Raw genomic sequence first — 19,981 nt, 5'->3', positions numbered from 1 at the left:
CACCTCAGGTACTGTGCCAGGGTCTGGGGATGTAAACCCAAGCTGGCAGAGTTCTTACTCTTGAGACGTTCACAGTCTGGGGTTGAACAAGCAGGTGGGCCATCTAATGAGGGGATGGGGCAGAGGGCTTGCAAAGGCTCTCTAAGGGTGTGGGGTCTCAGCTGAGTCTGGAGGGATGGCTGGGAGTTGGCCAGGAGAGGAGCTAGGACAGAGACAGTGTTGACCGTCAGATCACGAAGGACTTTGTATACCACAGAGAGTTAGATTTTATCGTTTAGCCTTTGAGAAAACACTGAAGACGTTTAAAGCACTGAAGACTCATGGTAAGAGTGGAGTGTGGATGGGAGGGGCAAGGCTGGAGGAAAGGGACTAGGGAGGGGTGATGGTGGCCTGACATGAGACAGTAGCTATGGAGTGGGGAGATGTGGCTGAGGTTGGTAAATAGGGGGTAGATTGGGCAAGACTAAATAACTGGAAGTTTTGTGGGGGTGAGGGAGTAGGAGGCAAGGCTGTTGGATGGGCCCTGAAGTCACCTGGGGTGAAGGGGAGGCCATGAGCAGTCAACAGTCTCGGGTGGGCCAGGGGGCTGAGCAGGATTGGTCAGTAGGGAGTGGAGGGAAAGAAGGGACTGGAGCTTTTCTTCTTCCCTTCCTCTCTGAAATATGTGAAAGCTCGACAACCCTCCTGCAATCTACAAGGGATGAATACACCAAAGGGTTAGTTTCAATAACTCCAACCTTCATAACTGCTTTATGGAGATTACATTGGCTTTTCCATAAGCATTTTCATGAACTAGAGAGAGATTTGCTCTCTATGGCTAAAATTCTAGCTAACATCTTTTTATAAATATTGTACTGTGATATTATATTTGGAGTAAAGATATATCTTTTGGTTTTTTTGCTTAAGAAGAAAATAATATAGGACATTGCTATTTGTGAGATTTCCTCTCTGGAACGGATGGCCTCTATCTAATCTTGATGGCCTGTGATTACTTTTAAAATGACTTCAAGCTGTTAGCAGCCTGACACTGATATAGGGAAACAGTCCAGGGTGGAAAAGGCTGAGGCCTACAGCGGGGCAGAGTGGTGAGAACGGGGGAGCCTGGATGTGATGGCACTCAGGTGACGACTTAGGTCCGATATATCGAGCATTTGTTACTCTTGGTCAGAAGCTAATGTATAATTTAAGAGCAAAGGGTGAAAACGGTGTCAGCTGACTTAGGTTGTATGCATATCCTCCCATGCAATTTAAAAAGTAACTTTAAAGGTCAAAGTACAAAGTTGGCGAGTTTCCCAGTGTACAAAGTACAGACATTGTGGAGTTTACTTGATGAGAGTAAATGTAAGACCAGTTATCACTCTGTCATATTAATACAGTGTCAGAGCAGTGCTTTTCACACCCGTGTTCACTGGAATCTCCTGGGACTCTTGTTACAATGCAGATCCGAGGTGGGTGCTGAGAGCCCTCATTCCTAACAAGTTCCCCAGGGCTGCTGCTGCTGCTCAGGTCCTGGGCTACTTTTTGACTAATAAGGGTCTGAGCCGGGGTGCCTATCTGTTGGGGCACAGAGCTATTATTATTGAGAAACTGAGGAAAACTAGGGATCCTCAAGAACAGTGAACCTGTCACCATCCCCTTCCCCCCCCACCACATCTGAATCATACAACGGCAAGGAGGTGGTGAAACCTTTGAAACCCACCTCGCATCTTCAGTTTTGATTTCAGGAGTGCGAATAGAAAGATGCTCTCATTACATAGTGGTCTGTCGGTCAGTATCTTTCCTAGTACTTTTATAGAATGGATGTTACTTTAAAACTAGGAAAGTGCTTTTGTGCTGACCTACAGGTTAGAATAAATGATAGCATGGAAAGCCCTGTAAGGCTCTGAACTGGACCTTATAGGTATAAGGCTCTGAGCTGGGGCATTACTTAACCTCTGGCTTCCAGCCCAGGCAGCAGGCATGGTAGCAGCTGCATTGCTTCGTGTTTTAGAAACAAGAATTGACAAATGCTGTGGTTACCTATCAGGGTTACTTCTAATCTTAGATCCCTGGATTATGCTGTACCTCCACAGGTTCTGTACCTCCATAGTGGTTTTGAAATGAGAGATCTAGACAAATTAGGTTAGCAAGTGGCTGAGAAACAAATGACTCATGTAGGAATGGGAAGAATTTAGAATGTGGCTTGATAATAACCTCACCCATGCAGTTCCCTTGCTGGGTAGGATATACTAGTACTTTTCACAGTAGAATGCTACAGGAAAGGGGCTAGTTTGTGAAATATTTTCTTATCATGGGGGTGTCCCTGGGGGGCAGGAGTGGAAGCACCTTGCACATGGGAGGGGTTTCATTTGTATGTCTTTAAAGCCATTGTTCGCTTCATATAGCCACCCTTCTTCACACTGGATCGGAACAGTCAAATGGGTTCTCTGTGAACCCACTGTAGTATCTGAGTGGTGTTTACAACATGTTCTGTGCCTGTTCATCTGAAGGTGGCCAGGATGACACCAGCACCTGTTTCCCCCAGCCCTGGGTTATTTGGAAGTAAATCCCAGACATCATATCATTTTTATTTGTAAATATTTCAGTAAGTAGCTCTAAAAGATTAAGACTTTAAAGAAATCATCATATTTAAAATAGTAATAATAATTCCTTAATATCATCAAATATCTGGTCAGTGTTAACATTCTCTACATGTAATTTCAAACACCCTTTTCTGTTTGAATTGAGATCCAATTGGCTATTTAAAGTCTTTTTAAATAGATTACTATTCCATCTTTATATTCCTTGCAACTTGTTATTGTTGTTGAGTAAATGAGTTCATTTATCTGTCAGCTTTCCCAGAAGCTGGATTGTACTGATGCCCCCTGGCACTGTTGGTGGTGTTCCCCCTGCCCCCCGAATTTCCCAGTGGTTCCCAAGGGAGGAGACTACCTGTTGGTGGTGTTCCCCCTGCCCCCCGAATTTCCTGGTGGTTCCCAAGGGAAGAGACTACTGGGCAGGAATGCTGGTCCTTCAGTCAGCACGCACAGCATGTCTGATTAGCTCCTAGAGCAGTGGTTCTCAACCTTCCTAATGCTGCGACCCTTTAATACAGTTCCTTATGTTGTGGTGACCCCCAATTTCATTGTTACAAATTGAACATAATTAAAGCATAGTGATTAATCACAAAAACAATATGTAATTATATATGTGTTTTCCGATGGTCGATGGTCTTAGGTGACCCCTGTGAAAGGGTTGTTCGACCCCCAAAGGGGTTGCGACCCACAGGTTGAGAACCGCTGTCCTGGAGGGTGCAGTAAGCAGCCATTGATGGTCGCTCCCTGGTGCCATTAATTCACCAGGGGTTGCAAAATGGTGATATTCCAGTGTTTTCATTCCATCTTCATTTATTAGCTGGAAATCTTGAAAAAAGTAACTTTTCCTCAACAACTATAACAATTGTTTGGTTACTCTGGCATGCAGATTGTTCAGGAAATGCCAGGGAAATGCTTGATTCTTTCCCTTTATCTTCTAGCTTTCAAAATAATGAGGTGATTCTTTTGATCCTCCAAAGGGGGCCATTTCCATTTTTATTTCTCAATTATGACTTCATGAACTTACGCATATTCTGTGTCTTTCTCTTGCAGTTATTCTTCTTCTTGCTGTTCAACTTTGGCCAGTAGGAACTTACTCAGGTTGACTCCTGGGTCCTTTCGACATGGCCTTTGTATCAGTTAGCTCTTACTGTGTAACAAACTACCCCAAATGTAGGGGCTTACAACACTATTATCTAACAGTTTCTGTAGGTCAAGAGTCTGGCGTCTCTCAAGACTGCACTCTAAGGTGCCAGCCTGCCCCACAGTCACCACCTGGTGTGGCTGGGGTGGGGCCCTTGCACGCTCACTGCATGGCTGCTGGCAACCCCCAGTTCCTCTGTACTTGGGCAGCTAGCCTTCCCCATTGCCAGGGCTCTATCAGTTTTAGTTAAAGTTCATGCTAGTTTCTTTCCATTCAGATTTAGGATGATGGAGCTTTTACTGAACCTCATGAATATTATGTTTGTATCTCTTTCTTTCTCAGTGGCACTGACATAATTGCTCATGTATTATCCCATAATACACAAACAAATCTCAGAATGATGATACTTACTTCCCCACCAAAAATATGATTACTGAAAATGCTTTAATATTTTTTTTATAGTTCCTTCTCTCCTTTTGCTATGTCCCACTACATTCTACAGTCAAATTCCTCTATACAGTCATAATTAAAATTGTTTGTTACTGTGCATTGCACAGTTAGGTTTATTTGCTTCAACTTATAAGTTTCCGTTTTAGGTTATTTTAAAATACAACTTTGGGAAGCATTTTTCTCAGTCTGTTGAGATCTTGCTTCCTGGCATATCTTCTGTTTAGCTCAAATAAACTCTAATAAACCCTTATAATTTTTTTTTAAATGTATAAGATTTCCTTTTATTTTTGTCATTTTAAAAATGATTTAGAGATAAAGGTGTATTTTCGTTATTGTTGTTTTAGAAATCTGGCTTTTATCACTGCCCCCTCCACTACATTTTCTTCTTTTCCCATAGGTAGCTTTTATTAAAACATTTTTTATTAATTGATTGATTTTTAGAGAGAGATGAAGAGAGGAAGGGAAAGGGAGAAGAAGAGGGAGAGGGAGAAGGAGAGGTGGGTAGCTTTTTGAAAAATAATTAGCTTATCCTTCTTATCTTTAAATATAAGAAGTAGTATGCTTGTATGTTTTTCTCCATCTTGCATTCTCTGCTCAACAATAAATTGATTTGGCTTTCACTCCATAGCAGTGTATAGAGCAGCCGTGGGCAAACTACGGCCCGCGGGCCGGATCCGGCCCGTTTGAAATGAATAAAACTATTGAAAAAAAAGACCCTACCCTTTTATGTAATGGTGTTTACTTTGAATTTATATTAGTTCACACAAACACTCCATCCATGCTTTTGTTCCGGCCCTCCGGTCCAGTTTAAGAACCCATTGTGGCCCTCGAGTCAAAAAGTTTGCCCACCCCTGGGTTAGAGCTAGCTCTTCATTTCTTTTTCAGTGATGTAACACTCTGTTGTGTAGGTATGGACATTCATTCTAGGGACCTATACTTTTTCAGGCATTCTCTTGACTTCCTCTTCTGAATGGATATAGAAAAAAGGTGGAAAGTAGGGGCAGTGCCCTGGCTGCTTTTAGAAATAGTACCTGGTTGGGACCACTCACTCTACTTTTCTTCTTAGCTCTCATCTTGGGTGGAGGGATAAAGGGTCTTTCTTTCTATAACCAGTTGAGTGGACTGCTTTTTTCATGATTCACAGGCCTCTGTAGTTTCTGTCATTTCATTTTCACTCCTTTTAACTTACAGTTAGACATTTTTTCTAGGTTTGAACAACTCACTATTTGTCGGTCTCAGTTTTTGATGGTGGTATCTATATTGTGTGTCTTCATGTTTATATTCGTAAGGATTTGGGAGGAGTTGTATCAGTGATTGTGCTTCAGATGCCATTTAAAAACAAACTCCTATATGTAAAAAGTAAGTAACACAGTTTGTTTTTCTAACAGTCTTTTCTCTCCTAACCAAACTGAATTTGTTTGTGTTGTAGGGAAAAGGACTTGGAAGCCAAATTCATTATACAAATGGAGAAAAGCAAAACAACAATCACAAACTTAAAGGCAAGTAGCAACCTGCCCTTGCTGCCATTCCATGAGCCCCCGTGTCTGTTATAATGACTTGTGGATAAATAAGACGCTTCTGCCATGTCCGCACTCCTTTCTCAGTTCAGTTAGGCATGTCAGCTTGCTCTTGGCTTTGGGCTCCATCATGAAGCAAGAGGATTGATCCCGTTTCCTCTCCCATCCCTCGTTTCCTTTGATCTGAAAACCAGACCAAGCTCTCGCTCTGCCATGGGAGCTCATTGGCTTGACCCTGGCATATTTCTCTTGTATCCTGTGGTGGATCCTTAGCCTGGCCATTGACTACATTTTGTGAATTATTAAATAAGCTTTGGCCCTTGATTTGTTTTTATTTTTAATGAAAAAAAATGATGCTTGTAGACGTTGCAAGAGGAGCTGGTATTATTCAAAATTTAGGGGATGAAAAATAAAAACACTGAGTTTTTTTTCTGAAAAAAGATTGAAAAAATAATTTCCTAAGATGGCAAGTCCTTCCTATTGCACTTAAAATGTCCTGTTTGTTTCGTTGATCAGTGATGTTGTTAAGTCCCTGAATACTTTTTACTCAGGGGGGAAATAGGGAGTAATATTAATAATAAGACAGGAGCTTTATGGACTCATCCCCTTCCTCCTTTAGATACTCTCATAAACTTGCAGGTTTGCATTTCTGAGGCCTGCTGCTCCATGGTCAAGTGCAGGTCAGTCTCAGGTTGGATTTCTCTTAATTTGTGGCTCCAGGGACTGGACACTTTGAAATCTGATTTCAAAGTGGTGCAACTTGATCTCCAGTGATAGGAGGTAGGGAATGCTCCTGTCTTCCAGTGGGCCATGCCCTAGATAATTTGATAGGCCTCCTTTGAAGCTCTGGTGTCCCTTTGCCTGAGGCATTCTCCACTGGAATGTCTTTCTTCCTCCACTGACCCGAGTCCTTGTACCTTCTAGCTCTGTCTGGCTCACACTTAGCTTTCCCTCCTTTGACCTCCCACACCTGCTCAGTTTCTGCCAGTCACCACTCGTCCCTTCCCTGCTGTTAGTTATCTTTGCTTGGCTTTGCTTCATGTATCTTTGGGTGCTCACAGTGCTGTGGTAAAAGTTTAATCATTAAAAAATTGCATTTACTGAAACAAAGTGAGAGGCCTCCTTTCTTTGTGCATAGTGGAGTCTATTTTCCTTGTTTACTCTGTTGTTTTTTTGAGATTACAAGCATTTCCTCAACTGATGTAGCCAGAACATATGCCCAGACTTATAGCATTTTAATAAGAAGAACCTTGACAATTTTTCTTTATAGTGTCTGAATTATGTTGGAAAAATAGGATGGTCATTGAATTTATTCAGCATGTGTCCTGGATGCTGTGTGAAGCTTCGGTATCATATGAAGATTTTTAAACATGGGTTTTGGTTCACTTTAGGTATGGACCAAGGTAGACAAGATATATGCAAACATTTGCAATAATATGATATGTCTTGGAGAGTCTAGGCCAGTGGTCAGCAAACTCATTAGTCAACACAGCCAAATATCAACAGTACAACGATGGAAATTTCTTTTGAGAGCCAAATTTTTTAAACTTAAACTATATAGGTAGGTACATTGTTATTAACTTAATTAGGGTACTCCTAAGATGGCCTTTGCTAAAAACGTCCTCAATCAGATTGAGGTACGTTTGCTGAGGTCGACCGCTTCCAACTCTCCCATCCACACTCGTCTTGTATACTTGTTTCGTCTGTCTGCTTTCGTTCATCCTCTCTATATGTCCAAACCATCTCAACATACCTTTCTCAATCCTCGACACTACATCTTCTTTCACTCCACAACGTTTCCTAAAATTAACTTAATAAACTTTACTTAAAGTTTTAAGTCAACTTCGCACTGTACGTGCGCGCCCGCACGTGGTATTTTGTGGAAGAGCCACATTCAAGGGGCCAAAGAGCCGCATGTGGCTCGCGAGCTGCGGTTTGCCGACCACTGGTCTAGGCTCTCAGAGGTGGGAGTGCCCAAGGGACGCTTCATGGAAGAGGAAGCCTCTGATCTGGAGTTTTCAGTGGGGCCACAAAATCACGCAACTCTAGGGAACTCCAGTCACATGAATAGCACCCCCTGGAGTTATGCAACCCCTTCCCCCCGGCCAACGATGGTGGTTTCTGGTAGAGGGGACAGTGAAAAGCACTGAAGATGGGATAAAATAGAGTCTGGCTGGAGTGTTGGTTCATATAGAGTAATCATGATAAAACATCCAGGGAAGTAGCCTTGGGTCATATCATAGACTGACTCTGGATTTATTTCCATTTGGTGGGGGTGGGTGGCCCACAGTCAGGAGGAATTAAATGCTTCTTAGGATGTAAATATGAGAAATGGTGATCATTGTGTATTTTTTACAAAGAAAAAAAATTTAGATTATTTGTCAACTGACAGTGCTCTTCTTATATTATTATTATGATATCATATCTCTCTAGATACCTGAAGGAGGGTCTGGGGACTCAGGGAGAGAACGGACCAAGACCTTCACTTACGACTTTTCTTTTTATTCTGCTGATACAAAAAGCCCAGATTATGTTTCACAAGAAATGGTAAGATATTTTCAGAATCTTTATTTTGGTTTATTTTTCATACCGAGAAAAACATGCCTATTCTAAACCCCTTAAAACATCTTATTTTTGAAAAATACAATTTATACAAAATGGGTCATTGCTAACTTAGCTTTTTGGTTGTTCTATATCTTAAGCCTGAGAATTCAATCCCCAAAAGGTTTATTTTTATTTGTCTAAGCATGATGATCATAACTTTTTTTTCAAAACTTTGACACTACTGATTGGAAGGAGCTCTGTGAATAAAACATTTTTGGGGAGACATTGAAATGCTGCTAATCTTAGCAAATAAGCCACTTAGCCCTAAATGTTGTGTGGGGCAGAGCTTTAAGAAGTAGACTTCAAACACAGGCCACGTCTCCCTGCTGGAGCGGATCATTATAGGTTCTGGGAAGAAGGATTCTAGAAAGAAAGAACATTTGTCCAAAATATTTATAGAACCTGGAGTAAAGCTGGAATTTGTCCAAAAAACCTCTCCTGTAGGCTTTTATAGCTTAAAATGTAGATATGACATGGGCAGAGAGAACAGACTTAAAGATACTCCCAGGAGGCTGTCATAGCAACGTTTCATGGAACAGAAGAACAAGGGTATTTCCTAGGTGGTCAAGAAGGGTGTTTGAGCCGAGTGGGGGTACAGCAGCACCAATGTGTGTGTGGGAGAACATGGCTTCATGGCTGGGCCTCTTCTTGGCTTGTTACCTGCTGCAGGTCTTCATGTGTTTATTAGTAAACAAGGATAAGAATGTCATCGTGTCCTGGGTAGTAATTCATGTGATGGCATCTTGTCTGGTTTCTTGCAATTCGATGTGTGCCTGTACCTGAATCATGGGCCTTGCCTGGGAGCATATCAGAAATGCAGAATCTCAGGACCTTTCTCAGACCTCTGAATCCGAAACTGTGTTTTTGAGCATAATCCCCAGGTTATTTACATGCATCTTAACACTTGAGAAATTTAGTTGGTTTAGAAGTAGATTGGCTTTCTGAGGCAGTGTAAATGTTGGAGGAAGATGGGTTGTGAACATAGATAAGTTGTTCAAACGAGAGGACTGGAGTGATTCTATCCAGAAGATGTCGATTCAGGATCGGGGACATACAGAAAGGACAATGAGAATGGGAGCTGTAAAGAGAGATGAAGTGCCTGGTATGAAAGAGGCGCCAGAGAGGAAAGATGAACCAATGCTGCTTGAGTTTGTATTGGTGTCAGAAACTGCTTGGTGCTCAAGTACACTGTCTCACTTAATCTTCACAAGAACCAAATGAGGTAAATTGTAGCTCCATTTTTCTTTGTCGAAGAGACCCAGTGAGCTCAAATAACTTGCTGGAGCCCATAGGCTGAATCGACTTGATAGTAGTAGAGCTGAGATCCTGGGCTGGTATATAGGGGGTAAGAGAAAAGGATTGGTGTGTTCTAAGTGAGAGATGGACAGGGCAGCCTTGTTGAATGAATAAATGAATGAGTGAGTGAGTGACAATAACTTTGGTGTTTAGGTAATTGGATTAATCAGTGTTGGTAGCTAGGAGTCTGGTGAGGAAGTAAATGTTATAGATATTGGAATCCAGATTTTGGCTTTAATATAGCACTGAGAATGAAGTGACTGGTATGAGGGAATTTGTTAAGGGAAAATTGTCAGTTTATTCTATAGTCTTAAGAATGTCTTTAATAGAGGATGAATGAAGAGCCATGCAGGTCTCCACTTCTAACTTACCTAGTGAGCAGCTATATATCCCTCTTATCTAACTTGAATTTGAGGCCTTTTATGGACAGAGAGTAGAGTGGTGTGCGACTCCATGCCTGGCACACTGGAGACACTCAGTAAACATTCGCTGACTGAAAGACCCTGTTTGCTGATGGTGGTTAAATTACAGGAACAGATGACATTTTCGTGTTCCTCAAGAGTTAAGATTGGTGGTTTGCTCTTTGGGGAGATAAAAATAAATGCCCAGAATTTAAACACAGTTTTAGATTGTGAAAGCTTTCAGCTGATAAGGATAATTTTCATGGTTCAGGTGTGTGTGCAATGCTCTTCTCAGATGCTTTGAGTTCTTTAACTCTCTGAAATAATATGAGATTGTTCCATTAAATTACAAAACTAAAAGAAACCTTGAAATATGTTAGTAAACACTATTTTCTAGTATAACCAGGTGTTAATAAAACCAGCATAGATGTAGGAAAATTCCTATTTTTTAAGAACTCTATTAAACAAAGGTAATCTTCCCTCATCCCTACTTTTTTTTGTTTTTGTTTTGTTTTTCTTAACCCTCACCCGAGGATATTTTTTCATTGATTTTGTAGAGAGAGTGAAAGGCAGGGAGGGAGGGAAGGAGAGAGGGAGGGAGAGAGAAGCATTGATGTGAAAGAGACACATCAATTGGTTGCCTTCCTCAGGCACCCTGATCAGAGCTGGGGAATCGACCTGCAACCCAGATATACTGGTGTGCCCTTGACTGGGAATTGATCCTGTGACCCTTTGGTGCAAGGGCCCACACTCTAAGCACTGAGCACACTGGCCAGGACTTCATCCCTAATTTTAATAGCTGTTGTTCTAAAAGTGGCTTCAATGTCAAATATTGACTAAAGTTTTCATGCTGCCATACTTGGCACAGGAATTGAGCTGACAGGTTGTATTCTTGCTAGAAACAGGGGAAGATGCAAACTTAGCATGATGCTTATCATCTCAGTCTTCTTCCTTTCCCTTTTTCCTCCTCCTCTTCTTCCTCTTCTCTTTCTTCTTCTCCTTCTTCTTTCTTCCCCCCCTCCTCCTTTTTCTTCCTCTTCTCTTCCCTCTCTTCCTCCTTCTCTTCTGCTTCCTTCTTTTCCTCTTCCTCCTCCTCCTTTTTTTCATTTGAATATAAAGGTATTTTGAAAGGTTTGTAAGATTTGAAGATTATATATATATATATTTCTACTGAGCCATAAGAATAGATGAAATACTGCCAATTGTGACAACATGGATGGATCTTGAGAATATCATGCTAAGTGAAATAAGTCAGATAGAAAAAGTTAAGAACCATATGATTTATTAATATGTGGAATATAAAATTGAATACAACAAATGAACAAAAAAGAAAAACAAACAGAAACTCATTGACACAGATAACAGTATGGTGGTTACCACAGGGAAGGGTGTTAGAGGTTAGTAAAGGGTATTGAGGGTCAAATATGTGGTGATGGAAGGTTTGACTTTGGGTGGTAAACACACAATGTAATATACAGATGATGTATCATAAAATTATACACTTGAAACCTATGTAATTTTATTAACGAATGTCACCCCAACAAATTTAATAAAAAAAAGAAAGACATCTCGCCCTGGCCCAATGACTCAGTTGATTGGACATTGTCCAGTACACCAAAAGGACACAGGCTTAATTCCTGGTCAGGGCACCTACCTAGGTTGTGGTTGATCCCTGGTCAGGGCGCATATGGAGACAATCAATCCATGTTTCTCACATTGCTGTTTCTTTCCCTCTCCCTTCCTCTTTCTCTAAAATCAATAAAAACATACCCTTGGGTGAAGATTAAAAACAATAAAAATAAAATTAAAAAAGACATCTTGAGAAAATATATTATGCAAATTATTCTGGTTCCAGTCAAGTTTCCCTAATGTTAAACAAAAACCAAGATGACCAAATTCATATTAGATTCAGGAAAAAAAAAAAAAAATCAGTGAGCTATTTAAAGCTGAACTCATGTAAATTAAAGTCCATTAAATAAGGTCTAATTTTCTTAATGATTCTTCAAAACTCCAGAGGGAGGCTTTGATCTCACACAACCTGTTCCTTGTTTCACCTCTGGAGAAACTTGAAACCTAAAATCTCCCAGTTGACAAGCCCGGTGAAAGTCTTTTGTTTTAACAGTGCCCTCTTGTGGGCAATTTCCCTAAAGTGAGGTCCTGTGATGAGTTGGATTACTCTGGCAATCAGCTGTAAAGTCTACTCAGTCAAGGAGCAAGGTGGCTTTTGGATAACCTGGCCAAGTGATGCTCTCAGTGGGGTTGATGCCAGTAGGGAAAGCAGTCTCTTTTTTTTTTCTTTCTTTTTTTTTTTTTTTAAATATATTTTATTGATTTTTTACAGAGAGGAAGGGAGAGATAGAGAGTTAGAAATATCGATGAGAGAGAATCATGGATCAGCTGCCTCCTGCACATCTCCTTACTGGGGATATGCCCGCAACCCAGGTACATGCCCTTGACCGGAATCGAACCTGGGACCTCTCAGTCCGCAGGCCAACGCTCTATCCACTGAGCCAAACCGGTTTCGGCAAGGGAAAGCAGTCTCTTAAAGCAGCCCTTCCCTCCCTACCCTGTGTGGTAGATGATGGTAAATAACTCCTTTGTGGGAGCTGTGATGAGTCCCTCTTTTCCTTGCCAACGACCTGGGAGATGTGGGCAGTGTCTGGCTGCTTCTCTGGGTCCCAAGCCAACTTTGGGTGGGTTACTTGAGACTGAGCCAGGCCTGGGTCTCAGCGCCTCCAGATCTGCACTGTGTAGGCTCATTTTACAGTCATGTTCACCAGCCCCAACCCCGCCACCCCACCAGCAGTCAGAGAATCCCAGCTGAGTTAGCTTTGGGGAAAATAAAGTAGTAGCAAAATGGTGGGTGTGGATTTTAACCCTAGGGAAGAATTTCATTTGGATAACTTGAGTTTGGTTTAATAACGGTATTTTCCACGACTTAGTTTTAGCCCAGAGAAAAATACGTGAGGAGCTCCTTCCTTTATTCTTTGGGAACTGTGTGGAAGGCTGTTCTTCCTATCCATTGGCACTCTGTGAAATAGTAAAGATGATACATTCCTTTTGTTTAATCAGAGAGAATTGAAGAAAGATTGAGAGTTTTTCTTCATATTCCATATATTATGGTGAAACCCAGTGGATGGTCTGGAGCCCTGAGGCTCCCTGAGATTCCTGGCTTCTACTTTTTCACAGGAGTTGAGGGAGGTGGGTGGTGGAGGAGAATGGGGAAAGGCATCTTTCCAGGTAGGATAGGGGCCTTGTGGTTGGTGTCCAGGGTATGGGAAGAGGACCCATGGCTATGAGGCCTTTAGATGCAGCGGCTTTTAGGTTAGAAGGTCCAGGTGGCAAATCCTAACTCTGCCACTCACTCTGAATGCCCCATGACCTAACCTCTGCCCCTGAAAAAGGGATCTAGCAACACTACTCACGCTGTAGTGTTTTTATGAGCACAATGTGAGCTGCTATTACAGTTGAGAGTTGAGTAGTCATCAGATTGAAAATAATAACAGAAAATATCAGTTCCTAAAAGCTGAAGTGGTAAGCATTAACTCAGAATGAATGAGACTGGTCATTTGTGGAAATGACTCGATTGAAATGATCATTTGTGAGATGACTGACAAGACTGAGAAAAAAAAGTTCAAACAAAATGGCAGGAAATGGTGGCTGAAGCAAGCAGGAGTCCAGTGGGCTGTAATTTATCTTGGCCTTGGATGACAGACCTTTGTTAGCCGGGATGGTTTCTGTGGAGCTGAGTTGGAGATGGCCAGTGTGTATTAGCCCTTTCTGGGAGGGAGGTGTTCCACCCGAGGGCTCTGGCTCCCTGCAGGGGAGGTGATGGGTCTGGGCACTCCCGAGGGGTTGATGCGGCTCCCACCTTGGACTCTGATGGCCCCACAGAGCAGTGCCTCACTTTTCTCTGGCTCTGATGGGATCTGATCGAACTTCCTCCATTGACATCTCTGCAGCGGCTGATGTGCATTGTTTTTAAAGCAGGGAGGTGCTTTATGTGCCCTTCGTGTGCTAATCCAGGAGGGTGGGGCAACATGAGGGCTTGTGGGGATTTGGAGAGCTTTGCTTGGTCTACTTCCCAGGCAGGTGTAAGTAGGATGACCACACATCTTGTCTTGCCTCATTTATATCAGTTTTCTGGGTGAAATATTTGTCCTTCACCCCAGAGTGTCCATTGCAGTTATATGGTGCAGCAGACACGACGGACACAGGCCCCACCCAGCTCTGCTTCATGTCTTCTCCATCGTGGGCAAACATCCAAGTAGAAAAAAGCATCTGGACTGACTCTGGGAAGCTCAGCCATTCTGCCTCATCCACCTTCAGACACTTGCTTTGATGAATAGCCGGACCCTTAAAATGATGACATAGATTTGGCATAGTTTGGGCATAACTTCTGGCTGCTGTGACTTTCAGGTTTTGAATATTTAGTTTCTGGAAGCTCTGATAGAATGAATAACTTTATAAGTTTATTTAATTCTGAAATGGTAAATCAGCATGCTTTTAAATTATCTTTGCTTCTGTATATGATTGTCACTTTGCCTTATTTACATTTTTTTACTTAAGGCGTTTTTTTGTGTGTGAACCTAAGTAGGAAAAAGAATGGGGGTTGCTTTTTGCTTGCTTAAAAAAACTTTCCTTTTCATTAAAAACTGGGGTACACATGTATATTGTTGTTAACTGTTCTGCAGTGATTTATTTATGTGGTGTAATCCTTCTGAGATAAAAGTAATATTGAAGAATATTGTCAGCACTGAAGGGGCTTTTATTAAAATCCATGGTAATATCGTCTGTGTTTTCCTGGCTTTCAGGTTTTCAGAACCCTTGGCACAGATGTTGTGAAGTCTGCATTTGAAGGTTATAATGCGTGTGTCTTTGCATATGGCCAGACTGGATCGGGAAAGTCATACACGATGATGGGAAACTCTGTACGTTGCTTACACTGTGGGAAGAACATTTTTCATTCTCTCTCTCTTTGGGCTGATAGAATTGTCTCTTTATCTGCTTGGTCTGTAATAACTTGCTTTTCATGTTCTGATCATTCTTCAGCAATAAGATAAAACTCAGTAATAAGTTGGACTAAATGTCCCTTCAGAGATTTTAAATTAGAAAGAGTTCTAAGTTTATAAGCATGAATAATGGATGCAAGCCTCAGTTCATTTTCCATTTTTAAAGGCTTTATAATCTTATCAAAAAAGTGTACTGGGCCCTTAAGTAATTTATTCTTCTTTTCTGCCAACAGAACAGTTTGAATAAAATTACTGAACTCTCTTCTTTTTAAAATTATTTAAAACATTTTCCCCCCAAGAAAAATGTAAAAAAAAAAAAAAAATCTAACTCTTTGGTAAAAAGGTACTATATAAATCAAACAAATACATAAAAAGGATTAGAATTATATAGTTTATATAGAGTATATATGGTTATAAACACAGTATGTAGAGTTTAGTAGCTATGCTGTATAAATTGACAAACATTAGAGTTATATTTGCCCCAAAATATGGAGGAGTAAAAACAACTAGGCATTATTGCAGGAACTTGATCTTGTCTGTGTTTTCTCCAGATCTAGTAGTGCCATGTTTTCCTTTTTTTATGTCCTGGTGAAAACTGTTCACTGACTCTCAGGCCTGTGGCCTGTTCTAGATGGAGATACTGGCAGAGGACCGCAGGCTCCTGCTGGCGGCACAGTGGTGCCGTTAGGACTAATGGTTGGGTGGCGCAAGGAAGTAGCAGTATAGTCAGGAGTCTGGGTCACTCCCTATGACAGTATTTCAGTACATGTGTCTTGGCTTCTGACTCCAGGCTTTTCCTTGACAAGATTAGTAGATGACGCTGTGAGGAGAGTCCCCAGTGCTGAAAAGCAGGGAAGAATAAATAGGGAGGAACAAACAGATGCATTTGCTTTCTATCATTAATTTTCTCTTCCTGCTCTCCTACTGTGCCTTTGGAAGAAACCTCATCTAAAAGTTAAATTTCCCTGGAGCTATTTTCTGTAAGTGAAACATTTATAAAGTGCTCACAAATTACAACTATCTTCTCTGACCTTACAGTTGAGTACTATTTGTGTATTTTTTAAAATTTATTTTGTAAAGTAAGAACTTACAATGTGGTAAAAGTTTTATTTTTTTCTTGATAAGAATTGGTACTGATTTAATGGTGTAAAGAAAAAAAAATCTCTTAGAGCTATGATCTCTTTTGTGTGTTTTTTTTGGGGGGGCAGTGAGGGATTGAGGGAAGATGGGGATGGACTTTGGAAGAAAACATTGAGGCTCTGAAGTTCCGTTTTCTAACAACATTTTGCCTCATCTTTCATATCGACCTGATGTTCATCAGCTTGTTAATGCTAACTGAACATGAAAGTTATTGATCATGCCCCCATTGTATAAGTAATACACTGTGTTAAGCTCTTCCTGTCTGGGAAGACCCGTGTAGGGATTAGTGCATCAAAAGAATTTCAACTTCCTTGGTTATAGATCTGATTTTTAACATTTATTCTGTAGCTGTAGACCCTCTTGTTTTCTTATGTTTGTTTGCATGCCTTGATTTAACTGATTAACAGCTGCTAACCATATAGTACCGTAATCTCGGTGCGTAGAAATTAGAAAGCTCAGTTCTCTTATTTCACAGAGTAGGAAGCAGTTTTGGGGGGAAATGGTGTGACTTGGGCACTGGGTGGTAGGCTTTGGGGTGGCATGCGGACCCTTGAGTCTGAGTCCCCTCCAGCGATCTACACATATTCAGTCATCGGTGGCTTTTGTTTCAAGTGACAGCTGTTGCCCTTCCTCTTGCCCACTGCAGGGCGATTCTGGCTTAATCCCTCGGATATGTGAAGGGCTCTTCAGTCGGATAAGTGAAACCACCAGATGGGATGAAGCGTCTTTTCGAACTGAAGTCAGGTAGGGCCCGTGGCCTGAGTGCGTGTGAGCTTGGCTGTACTTGCCTTTAGGCATCAGGAATGGATAACACCTCTGGGTTCTGAAGGGAGAATCTGCCTCTACCCTCTCCTGAACCATGGTAGCAGGACATCAACCTTAAAACTCGTTTACTTTCAATGACTTTCTTGAGTACAATTTGTTTTAGGATTTGGGAGGCTGGTAGAAATAACCCAGATTGGTCAGAAACACTCATTTTTGGATGTTTTGCTCAAATGGAGTGAGCTTTTGAGTTTTAAGTGTATACCCAGTTCACTTACCTTATTCTTTTAGCTGAATATGGTTTGTGTTTTTCTTTATGTTGGTAGGATCACTATAAATGTACTCTTTAAATAAGTCTGCATGATTGAGGTGTTTTTTCCTCCTTGAAATTAAACTTTTCTAAGAGCCAGTCTCTTCAGTGGTTTTGAGAACAGACGTAGCAGTCAAGAGTTATCGCTGCTTGACCTCTCAGTACCTCTATGGCCTTGGATAAGTTGTCTAAATCACTGTAAACCTCCATTGCGGATAATTGTACCACTTACCTCTGGGTTGTTGTTGGGATTAAATGACATATTACACTTAATGTATTACCAGATGCATCGTTAGCACCCATAAATGCATGTTGCTGCTGTTATTACTGTTACTATAAATATCTGAAATAATTTTTCTGAATTCAGTTCTATTTAAAATTTTTAGCTACTTAGAGATTTATAATGAACGTGTGCGAGATCTACTTAGGCGGAAGTCATCCAAAACCTTCAATTTAAGAGTCCGGGAGCATCCAAAAGAAGGACCTTATGTTGAGGGTAAGAATGAATATTTCACAGCCCTATTCTTATTGGGAATTTGTTCAAAAATAATAGTTTCAAAGAAAAAGGTAGGATAATGGTGAGATATAAAAATTTTATTTATTTTTGGCAGTTTTTTACAGTAAAAATGCCATGTTGTTACTATACAATGTTTATTTAATGAATTTGTACTTCACCGGGCATTTACTGGATTTTCTGGGGCTTGCCAATAGATTTCCTCTGGCTTTAAGAACTCTCTAGAAATTGTTTTTCAACGTTCTTAGGCAAGATCAGCAACCCTATCACCTGTCTTTTTGAATGGCATTGCATTTTGGCGGTATATTTTTACTGACACCAATGCAGCATGACCACAAAGAGATTCTGCGACATCTTGCCTTTTGAGAAGCTCATTTACAGAGTTTCCTGTGCTGAGGTTCTCAGCATTGGTGTTCTGATAGCTGTCACGGTCAGTTGTGAGGAATATAACCAGTATAGATGGGTAAGGGGATGGCCCTTGCTATTTATTTTAAAAATTCTTTAAAAAATAGGTTGGATTTAATGCTCTCCTTATTAAAAAAAAAGGCTTTCACTTATTCTGAGTGAGGTAGCTGAGTGATGGCTGGCGTGTCGGAATCACACACAGGGATGTGCTTTAGTGTGGCTGTCATCTTTCATGTGTGTCTTTTTGGAGGCAAGGCTGAGAACTGGTCATGGGTTTGAAGATGTTCCTGAATGTTTATTAGTTTTACCTGCAGATATCATGTGCACCAATAGGACCCCATCTGCATTTTATTAAATTTCCAATTGAACTTTTGCCTTTTACGCCCAAAGTAAGGTGTGTGATTATGTATTTGTTTTGTGGAGTGTGAAATAGCTACTATTGTTAATAGATTTAGCCTCTTTGTGCTTCAGATTTTGTCTTTAATGTGTTATCAGATGTTAAAACATATTATAAAGCTGGTTTGTGAAGAGACAGAATAATCAAACGAGGCAAAACATCCAGAATTTGATGTAGGTACACATGGGGATTTAGTTTCTAATAAATTTTCTATTCAAACTTTGGGGGAGTATGGGTTATTAAGTTAATTATTTCCAGAAATTTGGAGAAGGGAAGGCTTTAAAGAATTTTTACTTAAAACCCAGAAACCATGAAATAAATGTGTTAAAATTTGAAGTGATAAAAAAATAAAATTTTATACTTGGCAGAAATACCATAAACAAAGTAAAAAGAAAATTCCAAAATCGGGAAAATATTTTCAATTCAAGTTTCTGACAAAGGACTAATTTTTCTAATATGTAAAGAGCTCCTATAAATCAACAAGAACAGGTCCAACAACAAAGTGGAAACATGAATGAAGTGTGTGAATAGCCTGTTCACAGAAATAGAAATATAGATGATTTTTAAATAGGAGAAAGAATTCTCAGCCTCACTCATAGAGAAAAGCAAAATAAAAATTCTTCAATATTACATTTGTTACCTGTCTTTGGCAGATGTAAGAAAGCCTGATATGACAGTGATGGGAGACACGCAGTTTTGTACAACGCTACTGCCAGGTGTAAATTGCCTTCTGTGGAGAACAATTTTTTGCAGTATCTATCAAAATTTCAAATGTGCTTTGATCAAGCAATTTCACCTCTTAAGAATTTATTATGCAGAAATATTTTCACATACTTGAAAAGACCTGTGTACAAAATTATTTGTAGCAGTATTATTTGTAATTGGAAACAAAATGTGAACAACCTCTGTAATCTCAATAGGCAGCTGGTTCAATTGGTTATGGCATATACATACAGTCACATACTCTCGAAGCTATAAAAATGATGAGCAAAAATAGATCCAGAAACATAGAAACATTGAACAGACCATCAAACCTCTGAGGAAGGCAGGTGAGGGTGGAGGAAGGGATAAGAGATCAACCAAAGGACTCGTATGCATTCATGTAAGCATAACCAATGGACACAGACAGTAGGGTGGTAGGGCGAGGGCATGTACTGGGGCTGGGGGAAGAGGTCAATGGGGGAAAAAGGAGACATATGTAATACTTTCAACAATAAAGAGTTTAAATAAAAGAAAAAAGGAATGAGGCACCACCTTAACTGGTACAGAATATTCTTCATTATATTATTACATAGAAAAAAGCAGGATGCAGAACTATGTTTTTGGTATGCTGCCATTTGTGTGAAAGGGAAAATATGTTTTTAAAATATGTAAATGCTTGTATGTGTATGGGTTATTTCTAGAAGGGTATGGAGGAACTGATAACATTGGGTTGACTGACAGAAGGAAACATGGG

At 40.5% G+C, this 19,981-nt stretch overlaps 1 protein-coding gene across 8 annotated transcripts in view; it reads left to right on the top strand.

The window, feature by feature from the left end:
- KIF16B (kinesin family member 16B) overlaps positions 1 to 19,981 on the top strand; it is a 278,501-nt gene that overhangs the window by 31,052 nt on the left and 227,468 nt on the right. For 6 of the 8 annotated variants that reach the window (XM_036321857.1, XM_036321856.1, XM_036321854.1 and 3 more), the window contains 5 exons: positions 5,597 to 5,666; positions 8,118 to 8,231; positions 14,800 to 14,916; positions 16,784 to 16,881; positions 17,596 to 17,705. In XM_036321857.1, coding sequence (XP_036177750.1) covers positions 5,597 to 5,666; positions 8,118 to 8,231; positions 14,800 to 14,916; positions 16,784 to 16,881; positions 17,596 to 17,705 — 509 coding nt within the window. Of the gene's footprint in view, positions 1 to 5,596; positions 5,667 to 6,969; positions 7,076 to 8,117; positions 8,232 to 14,799; positions 14,917 to 16,783; positions 16,882 to 17,595; positions 17,706 to 19,981 lie in introns of those variants that run through there. The other 2 variants (XM_036321852.1, XM_036321851.1) reach the window with 2 other exon arrangements.

Source organism: Myotis myotis, unplaced genomic scaffold (genome assembly GCF_014108235.1).
Source record: "Myotis myotis isolate mMyoMyo1 unplaced genomic scaffold, mMyoMyo1.p scaffold_m19_p_9, whole genome shotgun sequence".
In the NCBI taxonomy this organism is placed as follows: domain Eukaryota; kingdom Metazoa; phylum Chordata; class Mammalia; order Chiroptera; family Vespertilionidae; genus Myotis; species Myotis myotis.
This window is presented reverse-complemented; position numbering and strand designations above follow the sequence as displayed.